General features: G+C 42.5%; 1 protein-coding gene across 1 annotated transcript in view; it reads left to right on the forward strand.

Annotated features, from left to right (window-relative positions):
* The first annotated feature begins 9,053 nt into the window (after positions 1-9,053).
* LOC128425982 (matrix metalloproteinase-16) overlaps positions 9,054-19,799 on the forward strand; it is a 63,398-nt gene continuing 52,652 nt past the window's right edge. Inside the window, exon 1 of the mRNA XM_053412830.1 lies at positions 9,054-9,452. Within this exon, the coding sequence (XP_053268805.1) occupies positions 9,339-9,452 (114 nt within the window). The 5' untranslated portion in view covers positions 9,054-9,338. The remainder of the gene's footprint in view (positions 9,453-19,799) is intronic.

Genomic DNA, 19,799 nt, shown 5'->3' on the forward strand with positions numbered 1-19,799 from the left:
GAGAGAAAGAGATGCAGGGCCAAAATTCAGATGTAGGATGCACACACACTAACACACACACTCATACACTCACACACAGACACATACACACACACATAACAAACTGTCAATTTTATTAATGGACACATTACAAATGTGCGACAAAGTTAAACTGATTTCAATCCAAAATATCAGCAACTAGAAAAGCAGTCATCGTATCCCTGCTTCACATTGGATGTAGTTACAGTAGTTAGTAATATATAATATACCTATATATATATATATATCTCTTTATAGCAGGCACAATTTAATTTGAGGATGAACTTTCAGAATAGATGTGCTTCCGCAATGACAATAAACATCTTGAATCTTGTTACAATGCAGTGGCTGCCAAAACAAACTCCTATGGAACCACATTATAAGCCACTCGATCTAGTTTCATTTGGATGTGGACAAACAGTCTCTCATCGATACCAATCCACTAAATATGATTTTTATCATCATGATTCACACGTAATTCTCTGAGAAATCCCCCCCAAAAAAGAAGAAAAACACCCAATCTTTCAATGTTAAGGAAGTGAAAACAAAGCCTGAATCCGAACCTGGATTAACCGGGTTCTTCCCCAACCATTACTGGATCCTTCCACCAAGTTTCATGGTAATCAGCCTAATAGCGGTTACATGCTGAGTAACATATGTGAGTAACAGACAAACAAACAAGCAAACGCACACGACCTCCTTGGAGCTAACTATCTCCACATGAGTCCATGCTGAGATGATTGTGAACATGTGACCCTTTCTGACCTCTGACCTCTAATTAATCCTCCACTCTGGCTCTCATGTGGTTCCGTGGCACCAGCAGAGAGACTCTGATATCCCCACCTGCAACGTCTCCCCTGTTGCACGACCAAACAAATCATAAAGGACCCAATGAGACAATTCAGTTTGACGGCAAAGACAGAAATTGCAGCTGAGGATTGTAGCAACAATTTCTCCTCCACAAACAGACATTAACTCTGATTATCTGCATGTGTCGACCTTCTCGGTTTTCACCCCTCATATATTTCTGTTCCATAAAAAAGAAACAAATAAAACGACAGTGGAAAACCTCAGGCCTCTATTTGCATGCAGCTGCCTGTCTGTTGATTGTTTGTCCCCCCCCCCACCTTCAAAAGGTTCAATACACAGATAATGTAATATCGGCAAACATCTCCAGCTGTCTGTTTCAGACAAGTCTGACCTTTCGAATGAATACATCTTCTTATCGTGGACACACTTCTGATGGATTTCTCACAACCTGAGCCGTTGCCTCCCTGAATACAAACAACAGCACTCTCTCCTCGGCCGTGGCATTCACGTCTTGAGCCGTTGATCAGGGACCGCCGACCTCAGTCCCACGCTCCAGAACTCAACTCAACTTTATATATACACAAATATGTAGCCCCGAGTTCTTCGCTTAGCAGGATAGGTCAATAAAAGCATATAAATAAAAGTCAACACAATAAAAGAAAGGATGGAAATAATTATGAAAACCACCGATTAAAACATAAAGACTGAGGCTGTAACATTTCCCAATAGTAAAAGCCGAATTAAAACAAAACAGGCCTCTAGTTTGTTTTTTTAAATACTGATGGAGCTCTGCTTTGGATATCCAGAGGCAGAGTGCTCCTCGGTTTAGAGGCATTAAAACGGAAGGAGGCCTCAGTTGCACTTTTATAGTCCACAGATGGAACATTTTAGTGATCTGGCTGAAACATAAAGTGAAGGAAGATCTCTGATGTAGGGAGGAGTGAGGTCATTTCAATATTTGCAGACAAGTACAAGAACTTTCAAATCGAGATACAGGAAGTCAGTGCAGAATCTCCTGCAGACTGGAGACATGATTGAAATCAAATTCAGAGTTTGGATTGTGGCTGCAGCATTTTATATTGGATTTTGTTTTCTTGTCAACTTTATTCTAGTAACAATCGGTTCTATATTGTTGTTTTTATATTGTTGTTTGTACAGTGCACCAACCACACCAAGGCAATTTCCTGTATGTGCAAATATACATGGCAATAAAAATAATTCTGATTCTGATACAATAGTTTAAAAAACTGGGACTGAAAGCGTGAATGAACTGTCAGCATCTTTCATAGTTAAGAACCTGTGGCAAAGACGGCTGTCTCAGGTGCAGGAGCGGGGGGTGGACGTCTCTCAATGATGGACAGCTCTCCAGATTTCCACTCACGAGCCATCCTCCATTACCACTGTCCTGACTTAGTGACTTCCAAACAGTCGAGGTGAGAATTGACCCTGCAAGGTCACAGTCGAACAGTGGGTAACGTCATGAGCCATGTCCAACCCATAAATAAATAAATAAATAAACTTTTTTTTTAAATCAGTTAGAAATGTGATATTAGAATGGATTATACTCTATATGCAAATGTACTGTATCTATGACCTGTATACATGTATCTATTGCTATCACCATTCACTGATCCGCCACAATGGTAAAACCAGTTATCAGATTTAATGTTGTAGCTCATCCACCAACACACATTATTATACTGACTCTACTTTCTGCACGGTCACTGCAATGTCACAGCGGCTGCAGCAGCTCCCCATAAATCTGATAAGACCAGAAACTGTAAGCTTCAAAGTCAAAGCAAAGGAAGCTAATTCACTACACACACACAAACACACACACACACACACACACACACACACACACACACACACACACACACACACACACACACACGTGGACAGCTTTGGGGGAGATTTTCCCCTGTGATTGCTTGTGGTTACAGCAGCTCTCCCTAAAAATGCTTCCACCCTTCCTGTACGGGATAAACATTCGTAGCATGCAGCCACCCACCGGCCAAAAACCTGAACCTGATCCTCGCCGGAAGTAGGTCGATTGGCGCTATTGGCAAACTCTCCCTCTGTCTCACCCCCCCTCCCCCTCTCCCTGGCTCTGTGTGGCCAACAGATTCTTCTTCAAACTTGTGCTAGTGGGAATAAGGCAGAGTGATGCTGCTAATAACTTCAGTGGGAGACACTTGGCCACGTCCCATCTTCTGCACTTAATGACAAATATAAAGAGTTTGCAGTTTGTGTGGAGACACAGGGTCTGTGTTTTTTTCTGAAAAGGAAGATTAACTCCCAGAAAACTCCAAGAAACAGTTTGAACATTCTGGGAAATCTTTAGAGCTCGATGAAAGGACTGATACCAATCCAATATTGGTACAGTTAATATCATGTCACATCCAGTTGCTTGAGCTGAATCCTAAAGACTGGAGACAGAAGGATTCTCCATGCAAAGCCAGGAAAAAGTTAGAAATCTCACTAGTCTGTGGTTTGAGTTGAGACTTGAGTTGGTCGTCTACAAACCAGAAGGTTGGTGGTTCAATTAGTCTCATTAGTCTGTAAGATGTAAGACAATGAATCACCAGTTTTCCTCCCAAGTGTATGTGTGTCAATGGATGAATTAACTGCTTTGAGTGGTTAAAGACAAGAGAGGTGCTAAATAAATGCAGTACAAATGTTCACAAATGCCAGCAGAAAAAAATGGCATCATATTGGACCTATGAGAATGGAAAGCATGAGATCATCCAGGACCGGGTTGTGAGAACACATACAATATGTCTTCTGAATTAAGAAACTCTCAGGATCCTCCAGGAGGAGCTGGAAAACTTTGGTGGGGAGAGGCCATGATGAGAAACTCTTCTACTTTGGTTGCCATGTAGAGAGGCAGAAAATGAGTGGTAGGATGGATAAAGAAATCCATAACTTGTTGATCACTGAGCGGTAGAGTTGCTTGTTTGTTGCTTTTGAGCCATGCGCCATGTTACCCTCAAATTGAGTTAAAACAGTATATAAAAAATATACAGTAGAAATTGAATGTAAACTGCAAATGTCATTTATTGGCTGTCAATTCACCCCCAGCAATGTTTCAGCTTCGTTGCATCTGAGCAGATGTGAGTTTTGATGGGGTTGTTGGTAGATTTCAGCTGATTTGCAGGGGCGAGCATCTTGACAGCGGCTGACAGTGTCGGACTGATCCAGGATCTTACACAGTTCATTTCACACTGTGGAGTTTTCATGGTGTAACAGGTTTGTGAGGCTTGTTGACAACAGCTGGCAGAGCAGGTTTTTATTTTCTGACAGCCCCACTGAACTCTGGAAATGATCGACCACAAAGTTTGAATAGACAGACTCAAGGAGTGGGAGAGTCTCTCTGACCGCCTGTGTGTTTCGTCTCTATCCTACATCAAGAGACAGTTTTTTGTCAGCCCGTGCTCATGTATCTGAAGACCAGTTTATTTTCATTAAATATGCTGACGCTGGAAAATAATCAATAGGTCAATAAACATTTTTATACCGATGATATACCATTGTACCCCTCTGTTTTCTCATTCGACCTCAGTGCACTCTCGTTTTCTGTCTCGTGTATAAATCATGAAAGGATAAATAAATAATTGGGACGAAAAGCATCAAGAGAAAAACCGCGCTATTGCTCTTCTCAGACATAAACTCCACAATACGTCTGGAAAATGGTGTTCAGACTTTGTCTGGAGTTTGCCTTTCATATACGAGGAATCCAGCAGAATGTGCTGCGCTCAGGAGCATTCACAACAAGAGAAACAACTCATATTGGCCCAATAATTCTTTCCACATTGCACTATTTTGCAGATTTATCTCCGGTGCCAACATCGTACATCAACATTCAATTTGTGTCCCATCTCAGACCAAGAACTCAAGTTGTTATAAACGTCAATCAGTTGTGGTATGTTTTTGGTACCTTTATGGTTCTCTCTCTGTCCTGGAAACAGGAACCCAGTGAATCTGCTTGTTTTTAATTCCTGCACCACTAAGCTCAACATGTTAATGTCTGGTTTGTTTCACAGCAGACCTATTTCTGCTGTTTTTCTGAATGCAAATCTCATACATGCCGGTGCCCGACTCTGACATAGTGGCTGGGGTTGATGGAGATCAGCGTTTTGCTTCAGGTTCAAACTTCATGGAAGGAGGTGTAGTCACATGACTGACGGGGCCAGAGACCCAGATGTGCTGGTTTCCTGCATCACTTATATCCGAGAGAGAGCCGAGCCAAGTCATGACTCAAAATGGCAAAAATGAAAGGGTTTTACCTCAGCGCACATGCGGTGCCATGCTCTGCTTGGTGAAATGACTTCACATGTGGGAACTTGCTGCAACGACTGGCAGCGAGAAAGGATATAACACAAGCTGGGAGACACTGGGCCAACACTTTTCATGTTTTATTGAAGTGAACGAATAAATGTCTACTGGTGGACTTGAAATACAGACTCCATAAATCCTAAAAAAAAAGAAGAGTCAGCCATGCAACCGAACTTGCTGGTCCTTCGGCTAGAACCACTTTTGTTTGTGTTGTCTTTTATTTTTGTAGTCTTGGGTATATTTCTGTAGCTGTTCCCGGCACTGGTTCCGGGAGGATGTTCAGCTCGCTCAGCTTGCTCGAGATCATAGCACACAGGTTTATCATTTTGAGATTCCAGTTTGCGCTGGATGTCGTGCTCAGTAAAAATACTAAACCGAGCCTGGACTTCCATGTCACTCCATTGGTCCTACGTTTTCATAGTTTCAGGATGCTCAGAACTTTAAACTCAAAACTGGTAGCAGTCGGTTTGCCACTTCAGGTTTTTAAATTAGTGAGTGAAATCAAATTTGACAGCAGGTGGAAAGGGAAGGAATTCCTGCAAGGGTTCCTAGTTCTGCAGAAAAGTTCCTGCGATCGAAACGCGGCTCACGAAACTCTTTAAATGTAAATATCTTTGTGTAAAATGTTGTAAGATGCACAATGATAATAGAGCCTGCATGAAATAATCAAAAAGTAATTGCTTACTTCAGCAAAAAGTTCAAGGTTTGGAAGAATTTCCATGTGAAAGAAAAGAACGTTGTCAGAGTGAAAAACACAAGTAAGTGGTCCAACTGTGAAAAAGGACTGGAGCAGAGTGGATTTTCCTTTAGTCGACTGTGGCAGGTCACAGGATAACACATCAATCTGAGACCTATAATCAATCTGAGAGGGCGGCTCCTCGCTGCGCTTCCAGCCCGACCCTGGAGCTTCATCTGGGCTGAGAAGGTTAATGTGACGACCCCATCCAACCTCAGGAGGAGTATGAGCAGTTATACATACTTTGACATGAAGTTTTACTCCCTGAGAAGGGAAGGAAAATCCCAGGCAAATCTTCCAAAATAAACTAGCCTTAAATAATACAAACATCTAATCTTTTCCTTATTACTCAGAGAAAAAAAGGCAGATGGATGGGAGGCTTTGGATTGGTGCTGCCAAGAGGTCCAGGAGGTCTGACTGGGAGCAGATGCAGCACTTATCAGACAGTCATGTTTGGAAAGGGACGCTTTGACGATCCTGGCAAAAAAATCTGCACTGGTGGGAGGACCAGTTGGAAAGCGCCAGAACACTTCAGAAAGGCTATTCAGGATTATCGATTGAGAGAGGAAATCTTTAAGAGGAGGAGGAGAGGAAGCGGGAACTGGAAAAAGAGAGAGAGGAAGCCAGGATGAGAAAATGATTTCGGTGGCCAACAAACTTCTAAATGAACGCGAGGAGAACAAAGAGAGAAAGAGAAACTTTCACACGTTGATCACAGATCAGTGAAGTGATTTCAGTCCATAGGACAAAAACTCAGGGACTCGACTTCTGTGCGACTGATGCTGTTTCCGCTGTGTTTTCAAATACGATGCAGTTAATGGTTAAGGTTTTGTTTTTGGAGATTAAATAAATCTGCATCTCAAGTGAAATGACTGTAAAATAAATGAAAGTGGCGATAAATAAAACTGTCTCCTGAATTTTAACAAGCAACAACCACTGCCCATAAACTCTCATAAACACAGGAAACACAAAACTCTTAAACCTAACAGTAAGGAAATGACACTATTCAATAATAATCAGTGAGTGTACTTCAGGCAGGTTGGTGAGGTGCCTGTTTGTGTGTGTACACTTGTTATTGTTGCCTGTTTAGGAACTTTTCCAGCATAAATACTGACTTTGTCAGGACAAGTACACATCATGGGGACCAAAGCCTGGTCCTGAATGAGACAAAACATAATTTCTTCAAGTCCTGATTGAGGATAGGGGTAAAATGAGATGTGTGGTCAGGTTAAGGTTAGGGTTGAGGTTTTGGTAAGGCTGTTCACGATAAGTGGAAATCAATGTAAGGTCTATACTAGAATGTTATTACTCAGTCGATCCTGAATCCGGATTGGCCCACACAGCATCCCTCCATCAAGTTGTGTGTCCTGTAGTTTTGGAGTAATCATTCTATGCACAAACCTGTGCGAGTGTGCATGTGTATGTTGAGGGGGTGTAAATTGAAATCTCAGCAATGGGCTAATTGCTGTTGCATTCACAGACCCACAGGCTCACACACACGGGCACACCAACTCACACTCACACACACACAAACTATATCCCTTGGTGTTTAAGTCTAAGTGGAAAATCATTGAGCAGGCTCTCTTCTATTATGTGAAGAAATCAGTTTTTTCCTCAGACACACATTTCTTTGTGTGCCGTGGCGACACATCAGTAAATATCTCTAAATCTTTCTACACTGAAGGATGTAATATTCTGCAGATTTCCTGTTGCATGACACGATAAGAGTAAGCTCCATGTTTGTAAAGACACTTGATGAGAGGTGTTCCTGTAAAATCAGGTCCCACATCAGTTTGTCTACAGTAAGTAGTGACGGTCCCAACGGTCATCATCTGACCGGAGGCCGAGCCACAGCAGGATTACTCAGCCACATTTACTGAAGGGAGCGCTGAGCCTATCATCGCCCTCTGGTGGAGCTAAATGATGCATAAAATGAATTCAGTAAATAACACCCACACACACATTGTATCAGCAGAGAAAAAAAACACAAAAACAACCACCAACACAAAGAACCAGTGTAAAAACAAAGCATCAGCTGTATCCTCACATAAACCTGACGGAGTTTTTAACTCACTGACAGCTGATCCTGAAGCAGTGCTTTATCCTGCTTGTTGTAAGTTATGAGGGACTTTCCTTAAAGCTGTCTTTTTAATTTATAAATATGAAAAACCAAAACAACCTGCAGCCTGATGTTGAAGCTGTGTTGGGAATATGTTTCAAATTTGGACCTGGTGACCTGAAGCTGTTCATGCTTTTATTTTGGTAAATACATGGAAATACAGCTGTTACAATAATTTGCTGATAGAGAATAAAAAAATTGTTTCTTTTACATTCAGGCGAGGACTGAGTAAACAAGACGAGATGGTTTCATATGAGGACAGACTGGTTTACATAAGGACAGCATGGTTTACAAAAGGATAGACTGGTTCTACAGGAGGATGGATTGGTTTCAGGAAGACAAAGTGGGCTTTGAGGAGGACAGACTGGTTTTAAATAAAAACAGACTGATTTTATTTGAGGACAGACTGGTTTTATATGAGGTCAGAATGGTTTTGTATTTGGACAGACTGGTCTTAGATAAGGTCAGACTGGTTTTGCAAGAGGACAGACTGGTTTTATATGAGGTCAGACTGGTTTTATATGGGGACGGACTGGTTTCAAATGAGAACAGACTGGTCTGATAAGACGACAGACAGATGGTATATGAGGACAGACTGGTTTATATAAGGTCCAACTGGTTTTAGATAAGGTCAGACTGGTTTTATATGAGGTCAGACTGGTTTTATATGTGGACGGACTGGTTTCAAATGAGAACAGACTGGTTCAGGACACAATGTTTTAAGGAGGACAGAATGGTTTTAGGTTAAAACAGACTGGTTTTGTAGGAGGACAGACTGGTCTTAACAAACGGACTGGTTTTATATGAGGACAGACTGGTTTTAGACAAAAACAGACTGGGTATATATGAGGACTTACTGGTTTCATATTAGAACAGAGTGTTTTTATATGAGAACAGACTGTTTTAAGGAGGACAGACTGGCTTTAGATGAAAACAGGCTGGTTCTGCTGGACCCTCTAGAGGAGCAGTGGGATGGGGCGCTCGGTTCACGCATGCGCACTCGGTGGGAAACACGATAGAAAACGGGCAGCTATGCCGCGCGGAGCAGAAAACGGGCTGGACTCGTCCGCTTGGAACAACGGCCGCTGCACCGGAGGACCGACCCGGGGACTGCGGGACCGGGAGGCTGCTGACAGGCGTTAACAGCTTCATCTTTCCCCGGGGACAATCTCCTGCTGACAACCGCGGCGGAAGCAGCCGACCCCCAGCTCCTCTCGTCCGCTGCTCGACGTCTAGGATTTTTTTGTTCGTTTCGTCTGAGAGGAAGCGACTGTAAATACAAAGCGAACCGAGGAGCCGAGCGTCCCCGGCGGCTCCACCATGGCTCCTCCGGCGCTGCGCGTGCACGGCTGCTGTGTGAGGACGCTGTGTTTGCAGCTGCTGCTGTGGATTTTATGTTCCGTGAACGGAGAGGAGCAGCCGTTCAGCGTGGAGGTAAGACCCGGGGAGAGCAGCGGCCTGTGGGGCTCCGCATCACCGCCGTGTGTCGTTGGTTCCCCAGCAGCGAGGCGTCCTCCTCCTCTTCCTCACAGCGGTCCTCTCGTGTCCCCCTCTTCCCTCCCGGGCCTGCCTGTGTCTGCTCCCTTTCAACAGAGCACTGCTAGAAATGAAAAATCCCTGTTTTATCTGTACACTGGGTTTAAACAGAGTCAGGAAACTTCAGAGTTCATGTGTGTCCACTTCACAGCAGCCTGGCAGATCCAGATGTGCCAGCCGAGTAGCACATGGTCCCACAGACTGGTCTTACATGTGGACAGACTGGTTTTGCATGAAGACACACTGGTCTTATAGGAGGACAGACTGGTTTTGCATGAAGACACTCTGGTCTTATAGGAGGACAGACTAGTTTTAATGGGGACAGATTGGTTTGTATGAGGAAAGACTGGTCTTAGAGTAGGACAGACTGGTCTTATATGAGGACAAACTGGTTTTAATTGGGACAGATTGGTTTATATGAGGAAAGACTGGTTTTAGAGGAGGACAAACGGGTTTATATGGCAACAGACTGGTTTATCTGAGGACATAGGAGGACAAAGTAATTTGTGTGAGGACAGACTCGTTTTGGAGAAGAACTGATATGTTTTACTGGGGGACAGACTGGTTTATATAAGGATAGACTGGTTTACATGAAGACAGACTGGTACTTTATTGTGTGAGGACAGACTGTGGACAGTCAGATGAGACGCTGAAATCTGCATTATTCTCTGGTTATTGCATCCCTGCACCTTCCAGGCCTCACACACTGTTATGGACTAACACAGACACCACACAGGAACATCCTGGCACGTCTGCTGACAGACATCCATGTCCTGCATCCACGTATCCACATGATTTGCGAGCTTTGGCGTGGTGCACCGTTTCCTCTGGAAGGCAGAGAGGCAGCAGATTTGGTCCAGATGCTGCGGGTCGGTCAGCTCACATGACAGAAAGAGGAGGAAAGTCAGAATTGCTGAGTGCATGAGGACATCTTTCCCTTGCATACTAAAGTTATACTGTATGTCATTTCACTTATATTGGTCCACTTTGGCTGTTCCCTCTAAGGTACATCATCATCATCACCACCAGTAAACTACTTTATTGTAAGTTCCGGAGTTGATTACACACTCCTCGCTCTGTGTACCCAGGTTATTATCCTCCCCCAGTCCTGGTGTCTCTCGTCGCTGTCTCATTGTAGACGTGGTCAAAGCAATCTGACCTTTGTCCCGGCTTGTTCTTTACACACCTTGGAATTGTAGTAAGTCTGTCTGGGGCGGGCAGGTCACTTGAAACTTTAAACCCCCTGAAGTGAGACATGTGTATTATAAGTATTATGAGGTTGAGGTTATGTGGATGGGGCACTTCCTGTTCAGAGTCAAGATTCCTCTGTGGTCACACTTATCAGAGCTTTATGTGTGTGACCCTCACATGAGGAATCAAACCATCCTCGTCCGGGGGAGAGAGGGACTGAGAGAGCTCCTGGAGAGACCGTTAGTCTGACCCACCGCGGTTGAGGCTGGAGCTTTAAACTGAGCACTTGTTCCAGAGGGAGACGTTGCTGGGGAAGAGTGACAGCAAACTGTGAAGGTGTGTGTGTGTGTGTGTATGTCAGCGGCGGCTGAAGCAGGGCGCAGTCACAGCCTGAAACACGTCTCATATAGTCAGTGCTGTGTAAACACTGTTGCTGCCACATGGACAAGTACAGCCTGTAACGGCAGCACAACTCTACTGTACTTGTCCAGAGCCACGTCGTTAACGGCTGCTGCTCTGAAAACATGTGGAGGATTTCCCCGGAGACACTGGCCTGGCTCTGACTGTGTGTGTGTTTGTGTGTGTGTGTGTGTGTGTTTGTCTCATAAACCACAGCTTACAGATGTAATAACGAAGACAGATGTGTATTAATGAGGTGGGAGGTATCAGAACTTCAGAACTTGCCCTGTACTTGCAGATCTGACTTAAGAGATTTGATTTAATCCCAAAAAACATAAACCCCTTTTCCACTGGTCAAAAAAAACCTACTATAGGGTAATTAATGCCGCCTTTACGTACGAATAAACATTCGTCTGCTTCAAATGATACGGCCATCACTGTCTGTCTACTACCATGTGTCTTTTACATTGACGTAGTTCTTGAGCACTACATCCAGTAGAAGGCAGCACAGAGTGGAGAGTTTCTGACATCTACAAACGTGTCATAAACGGTCGAAGGAACTTCAATAGAATCATATTTCGCTTGAACTGTTGTCTACACTGCCCCCAATGATCTCTGGTGGTACTGCATCTGTTTTGTCCATATCCGTAAGGAATAGCGTTGAGCATAAATTAGCCCTAATACCCACTAACATGTAGTTCGAAATTCATTCCAAGGTCAATTTGTTTTCGTTTTTATCGGCTCTGGCTCAGATCGTCATCTGTTTGTTTTTCTTCTCCGCATCGAACAATATGCACTAGCAAGCGTTAAGGTTTCCGACACGCTGTTATCTTGAGTTTTCGTGACATCGAACATGACTCATGAAAAATACTGAAAATTCCCTACCATTGCAAATGCATAACACCACTAACAAACCAAATTTGTTTGTAGGACAAAAATACAAATGAGAAACAAATACACACAACATATTTTGTAATAAAAGATGATTCAGAAACAAATAGCTTTCTGAATTTCATTCAAGTGAAAAAAAATATTACATGTACAATTTTTCTTTTTTTAACCACACTGTTTTGTTTGTATGTTAAGATTTGGCAAGAATTTAGTTCCATATAAACTCCTATATTGACAGTGGTAAAGGAGTCAATTGCTTTTTTTTTTTAACAGCGTATACTCACTAATTTTGGTGTTAAAGACTTATAATGTAACATTTAATGCTCCTTAATGCAAGGGCACACAGTGTGGGTGGCCTCGGCTCATTATTATCATTAGTTGGTTATGTAACTCAGAGTAATTAAGAGATAATGGATGTTTAATCTGTTTTTCCTGTCTGTGTTTGAGGATGAAATTACACTTCATAATAAAGCACATCCTGATCTCTGCTCGGCTCTCCTCTTGTTTCGTGGACGGTGGTGGTTCTCCGCTCTCTGGTGCTTTGAGGGTTTCACTTTATGATGTGTGTGTAGCAGTTAACAAGTTTCAAGCTCAGTGAGCTGCTGGAACTCTTGGTCCTGTGCAGTGGGCTGATTCTTCGCCGGCAGTTTAAGCTTTGAGTGCAAGCACCATGTGACTCACAATGCATCTACATTAGGTGTAATTGGAGCGAAATGGGGACATACTCATCCTGAATGCCGCTGCGGCTCTGCTGTTTTTGTTGCCTCAGCCCCCTACTCTTTCCACTGCTGGATTTCAGATGTTCAGATCTGTATACACACAGTCACTTTCTCAAGAAAACACAGCAGCACTATCAGCAGCAGCAGCAGTACTGACGGCACTGAGGCCTTGTGAGCGTGTCACTGCATCACTCGGTACTGGACAGAGACTTCAGGTGTCACACTCAGTGTTTGAGTCATTGTCCCGGGCTCAGCAGAGACAAGGCTCAGATAATCTGCTGCACAACAGAGGGGGGGACAAAGCTGCTGCCCTGCCTCTGTCTGTGGACCTACATCTGTCTTTCTGTTTTTGAATAGACGTCTGTCTGTTTATCTGTCTTTCTCTTTTCGTTTTTCTCTCTCTTTGTCTGTCTTTCTCAATCTCTCTCTGTCTCTGCCTCTTGTCTTTCTCTTTGTTTGTCACTCTCTCTCTCAATCTGTTCTTGGCTCTTTGTCTTTTCTCTCCCGGTCTCTTTCCATCTCTCTGTTTGTCTTTTTGTCTGTTTTTTTCTGGCTCATAGTCCATTTCTCTTTCTGTCTAATTATTTTCGCTATCCATGTGCTCATTATGCTTTCAGTTAATTGATTGGTTGTTTGGATCAGTAAACAACCCAAATGAACTTGATTGATTCTGCAGAGCTTTTTGTAGCTTTTTGACATGGTCACCATTGATTGATCAATAATCAATTTGTGGTGGATCATTATTCTTTCATCTGATCTGAGCAAAGGTTTCAGCACGACACAGACTTTGGTCCAGATGTAGAAATACAAACCTCTGTTTTTGACTTGTAGTCCTAAGTATTCAGACACCGTCATAATAACAGTGAAACCTGGTAATGAGAAATGATTGAAAACGCTAAACTATGTGTGTGTGTGTTTATGTATTAGTGCAGATAGACATAACACCCACGTCCTCATTAATATAAATGTATTGATGTTGGCCACACCATTGTAAATACTGAGTCAGTGCAGACCACTCAGTGCTGCTGTCACTATGCGGAGAATGTCGGCGCTTCCTTCCTGTCACAGCTCAGGTTACCAGCCGCCACGTTCAGCCTATGAGTGGCATCTGGGTAATAACACCTGCAGTGAATATTGTGTGTGTGTGTACTCATTTTCGTTATCTCTTTAGGACTTAGTCCAGCAGAAAGTGTGAGTGCCGACAGCTTCTCTCACTCCCAGGGATGTTTGTTCTCTCGTCTCAGTCTTCGTGCATGTGTGTGTGCGTGTTTATATGTGTTTATATGTGTTGATCTGTGTTTGTGTCTCCCTCTTCCCTCTCATATCTGACATGAACCAGCTTCTTCGTGGTCCTCACTGTCCTCGGCCCTGTCTCTGCTTACCACTGTCCTGTGTGTCACTAGAGACTTTGAATGAGGCTGAAACTTAACTGTACATTATTCACAGTGATCCTATTTGCTGCTTTTGTGCTGCATTTCCCATGAGTGTCTTGGCAGTCAGTCAGCGCACTCAGTGCTGCTGCGTTATTCCTTGAACTATCTCTTAATGTAGTTTGAATGCTCCTTTTCTTTCCCGTGTCACACTCTCTGGCTCCATATGCATTTGTCCTTTATTCAGATAGATGACAGGGTGTCTTACTGTTGTTGATCTTGAAGAACGCCTGAGGGCCATAGCATCATCCATCTTTGATGTAAGGAAAATGCATATGGAGCCAGAGCGTGCTCTCAAGTCTATACTCGGTCGTCAGCACCTCAATACAACACTTGTGGTGTGTTACTATACCTTTTCTTTCCTGTCCCAGTTTTTATCAGCACTTGTGTTTACTGCTCAACTACGCTCGCATTCATTATGCAATGCTTCTTCTGCAGCAGCACTTTTGGCATAATTACAAAGTGCAGAAGTGTTGAATCTATCGTTCTCAGTCTCTTTTATTTACATGAGAATATTAGTCCCTTTTTGTGTGCACTGTTCAGCATATGGATCTTTGGGGGCTGATGCTAATGTTGATATTAGGGTGTAAAACTGAGTTACAGCTAAATCAGCATATAAGACAAAATAGACTTTATTGTCTAAGTGGAAAAATTGCATGGACATCACAGTGTTGACAGCATGACAAACATAAAATGCATTTATTTATCACACATTCATCCACATAAATACAATTTATTTTTGCAATACAACAGTGATAAACAACAATATATATTACATCCACTAGATACTGCTTAGACTTTAAGGGTAGCGAGGGGAGCAGGAGCCAATCCCCGCTGACAGTGGGCAAGACATGGACATGTTTTTTTTGGGCCAATGCTGATGCTGATATTTTCTATATATATAAATATATATCAGCATCAGTATCGCAGTTTTTATGTCTACAAACATAACAACAATTCCGATATGCCCATTAAAAGGCTTACATAGTGTGATTTTGAGTTATTTATGCAATAACTTGCACAGTTCAAGCCTTTTATTCTGGAAATAATCACACTCTTATTTTGATCCAAGGAGCAATGTATTTGTTGCAGCCAAGTTTTGTTTTCCTCCTTCATGAACTGCATGAGTTCTCTTCCTGTGTCGGACTGCATGCAGGTGCATTTATACACTGTGTTTATACTTCTGTGCTCCATTGTCGTTTCTTACTCAGCAATCATGGATTGCAAGTACACACACACACACACACACACACACACACATACAGCGCCCTTGACGTCATTTGGCTTTGGTAGGAGAGCAGATTTGTGAGCCACCGGGGTGTCTGTGTCAGTCTGTTCATCCAATCCTAGAGAAATACAACAACACCTGCACTGACCTAAATGATTCATGATCACACACAAGCAGACGCACACAGATCTGTGTCATTGGTCACAGCTTACTGAGCTGCTAAATCTTTAATGTGACTGACAACTGCAGAATTACATGCTGTCAATTATATCAGAAATATACGTGTGTGTGCGCATATTTATGCAGCACAGTTTTGTGATTCATGGAAACTGTTGCAGTCTATAATTGCAATCTTTGAACCTTGTGTTTGCAGCAGTGTGAATATGTAATTGTGGAAACCTGCAGAGGGAGTCGGCTCTGAGAACGTCGGCCGGTGTCAGACATCACGATCCAGACATTTCTTTTTTAACATCTGAAGTCATGGAAATGCTGCGCACCGTCCCTGCAGAGGGTTTAGTGTCAGAGGTTCGGTTCGGATCAGAATGTGTGATCAGGCTGTGAGATTTTTGGGTGACATTTTTGGGACCTTTTGTCCTAATGGAGCCACTCAGATGCTGAACATCGCATGCATAAAGCATTTCTTCAGTGTGTGTGTCATTGTGTGCGTGTAGGCTTAATAAGAAGCACAGCATTGTTCAGCCTCTGCAACAATAACATTGCATCTGAGTCAGCTGACAGCTTTGGTATCATTAGAAGTGATGTTTAGTCTTATGCAAATTCAAAATTTTACAGCATGAATATCAGGTCCAGCAGTTTACAGTTTGTGTGTGGGTTTGTGGTTACTGGTGTGGGCAGAAGGGCTATGGTTGCCTTGACGACCCTGGCACGATTGCCAGTGGTTCAGCGTGTAACCGATGAATAATTCACGACGGTCTGATGCTGCAGGCTTTCCCGAGAGGCCGGGATCACATTCCCACGAGTCACCTGTACCCCCACACCTCTCTCTTTTACTGCATGGATGGCTTAAAGTAATATCTCTGCTCTCCTGAATACTTAAAAAACGCAGCTAGCTGCTTTTTAAATTCTTTATTCAGATGGTGTTGAACTAGTAGCAAATGCTCCTTTTTATCTTCTGTAGGGTAACATCTGACTGGTTGAACTCAGAAATACATCACAATGCAAGAAATGTTTGTCTTGATAGTCTTGATACCAATATAATTTCTTCTTCATCTGCCTCCTAAAGTCAATAATAATAAGATGGGCTGTAATTTGTGGTGGGAGCCAAATCACAATGTTTTCCAAAGCTTTGAATGGCTCTATATCCTCAGTTTAGACGCCCTGATCCACTTCTTTCCATCATTTTCTGCTTTTATCCTATTGTTCGATGCCCTAATGTGTCGGTCAGAGGAAAGAGTTAATGCTCTGGGTTCTTGTGAGATAAAGATGAGTGGGGTTGTGCGGATGTTAGTGTAAGACTTTCTGCATGTTCCCCTTGTACGCTGTCTGGTGGTTAAATTGTCACATCAGCTCCAGAAGCATCATTAAGATATAACTTTGCTTCGAGAAAAACTACTCGTGTCAAGTCCTACTACTAATTAACCATGCTGCTAGTTCACTTTAAAAAAAAAAATTAAAATGCGACACTCAGTAAAGACACCCCTATGATAGTGACATGTGTAAATGTCATAAAATGTCATGACCGTACTGAGTAGTGAACGACACACGGATCTTCTGAATTATAAATGAATGTATGTAGAGATGAGAACTAGCATGACCTCCACAAAGTGAAGTAATCTGCTTAATTTTGAAGATACATGTGATATAATGTGAGCTGTATTTGACAGATATCAGGACAAAGAGACTGGAGAAACTAGATTAAAAGCTAAAACAAAAGCCAATCGTGTTATTGGCCAACTAAGTCATATATACTATACAGTCTGTATATAAACAGTCTAAAAATTTGACATAAAGGAGAAATGGGAAATGTTAAAACAGTCCTTCAGCATTATGATGGTCTTCCTATTTTATCTAAAACAAATCTGACTGCAGGCTGTTTAAAAACATGAAATACAAGCCTGGTTAAATGTAAGATACATTATAACCCTCTTCATGGGTCCAAGAAGAGCTAACTCCTGCTCTAATTCAACTTTTGTATGTATATTTAAAGTCGTATAAACCTGCAGGATATTAATACTGTTAAATATACGAGGTAATAAACCTCTAGATCAGCTTAGGCCTGTCAACACCCTTCACTCTCTGGTTGAAACATTCATTGCTGGGCTGTGACAAACCTGCTCTGATTACCTCCAGTATTTTCAGTGTGCGCCACGGATGTAAGGTGTTATGTGAAGTGTTGTCACAGAAATGGACGTGTGAACTCGACTCGTACAGCAGAGCGACAACGTGTCCCCTGGACCCACTTCTGCAGGGTGTTTTCTTAAAATACAGTGTGTTGAGCTCTTTGGGCCACTGCATGAATCACCTGCTGTAAATGTTGTAATCTTGCTTCAAACAAACAAACCCTCAGACAACATGTCGCTCCTTCCTGGACCTCTGAATAACCCTGTATTTAATTCCGTGCAACTCCAGACTTAAGATGCACTCAACCAATCTTATTACCAATACTAATACCGTGGCTTTGATTTGTTAAGATCAGTCAGTGTTGCAAATGTTTTGAAAAGGGCTCCATATGCTCCACGTATTGAGCTAGCCATACATATTCAGCATGACTCTTTCATGGATTCTCAGTCCACTTGAAGAGCATTTTTTTTTTTTTTTTCACAATTGGTTGCATGTGCACAATGTTTATTTTTTGGCAACATTTTAAATGAGAATGTAGGATAAAGTGATTGTTTTTATTTTTTATAAATCTGTTTATTGAAACACATCACATCATGTTGGATAAAGTGATTTTGATGAAAATTGTATTTCTAATGGAAGCAAACTTGACAACACAATTAATTCTAGGACATTTAACAATACTCTTACAGATTGTGTCCGTGATAAACGGGGTAATCTCAGTGAATTTTCTTTCCTTTCACATTCAATTGATAAAGTCACTTTAAAGTCAAACTTCTCTCTGTGTCCACCACTGTCCATCCAAAGTTAATGCACTTGTGATCTGTAACCTGAGGAGACCGAGCTCCCGTCAGCTGATCAGCCACCACCCGCTATCAGCACGTTGTCATGCCGACCGGGTTCCCTGAGGCGCGCCTCATCCATAATAGAGCGACTCCACCACCTCGCAGCTTTGTCCTTTCGATGGCTCCCATTGGGCAATCAGTCCGCCTTCTGCTCATCAGGTGGTGAGCAAAGCTGGTTGAGGTGGTCCGGGGACACATGCGCTGCCAGTTCCCCTCAGTTCAGTGCTCCTGTGAGGCATCTGCAACAAGACAAGGCCTGTGAGTCACTCCAGTACACTGCTGCCACTTTCACTGTGCAAGACGCATGTTACAGGATGAACCCTGAAACCTGGTTCCAAACTGGAACTCATTCTAAAATATTAGCAAAGCACTTGCTACTTTTGTCATTCCTAGAAGAAGTGGGCAAACACACACACAGAGCGGAGACGCCCCAGAAAGGGAAAATGACAACAGGATCAAGGGAGCTAAGTTACATCTGTGTTCATTACTTTGAGTGCAATAAAACCATTTTGAGTTAAGAGCCAATGAGAGTAATTTATGTGAGCACCTGTTCAACAAATGCGCATCTGAAGAAAATCAATGTTTCCAGCTTTGCCCAGTGTCCATCCACCACAGAACGTTTCACCCATAATGAGCTTGTTAGGCTAAAAGCAAATTGTTATGACCAAGCTAGAACTAAATCTGCCCATCTGCATTCTAACTTTCTGACCTAATTAGCATCGTTTATTATCTTCTGGCAAAATTCTTCACTCAGTTTGGCAATTTCAGGCTTCCAACTGTTTTTTTGTAACAATTACGGGTTTACATTAGTTTCCAGGGAGATACTTCAACTTTTATTGACTTGGCTTTTCTAAGCATGATTGTTAATATTCTCTCAACAACACTTGTGTGTGTAGCTCAAAGTATATATGTAGTTGGATGAGAGACTTAATGGACTTAATGTGGTTGTGTAAATGCTCTCAAGTGTCTATAGAGCAACTATGAAGACCAAAAATTTTAACCGCAAGTTGTGCACTGTGTGAAAGGTGAGGAAGAAATGTGGCCTGTGAAGCAGTGTAGAGCATAGAGTTCAGGCTCTTTCAACATCACATGCATGGGAGAGCTGAACTTCAGAGTAAAGTGAAATCAAGTGGGGAGAAGCCAGAAATAGACGCATTTTATCCCCCTTATCTTTCCCTGATTTCTGGAAAACTTTAATCTCATTGTAGCTCTTCTCATTCAGGAAGTGCTGGGTATCTTTCTAA

This window comes from Pleuronectes platessa, chromosome 20 (assembly GCF_947347685.1).
Source record: "Pleuronectes platessa chromosome 20, fPlePla1.1, whole genome shotgun sequence".
Lineage (NCBI taxonomy): Eukaryota > Metazoa > Chordata > Actinopteri > Pleuronectiformes > Pleuronectidae > Pleuronectes > Pleuronectes platessa.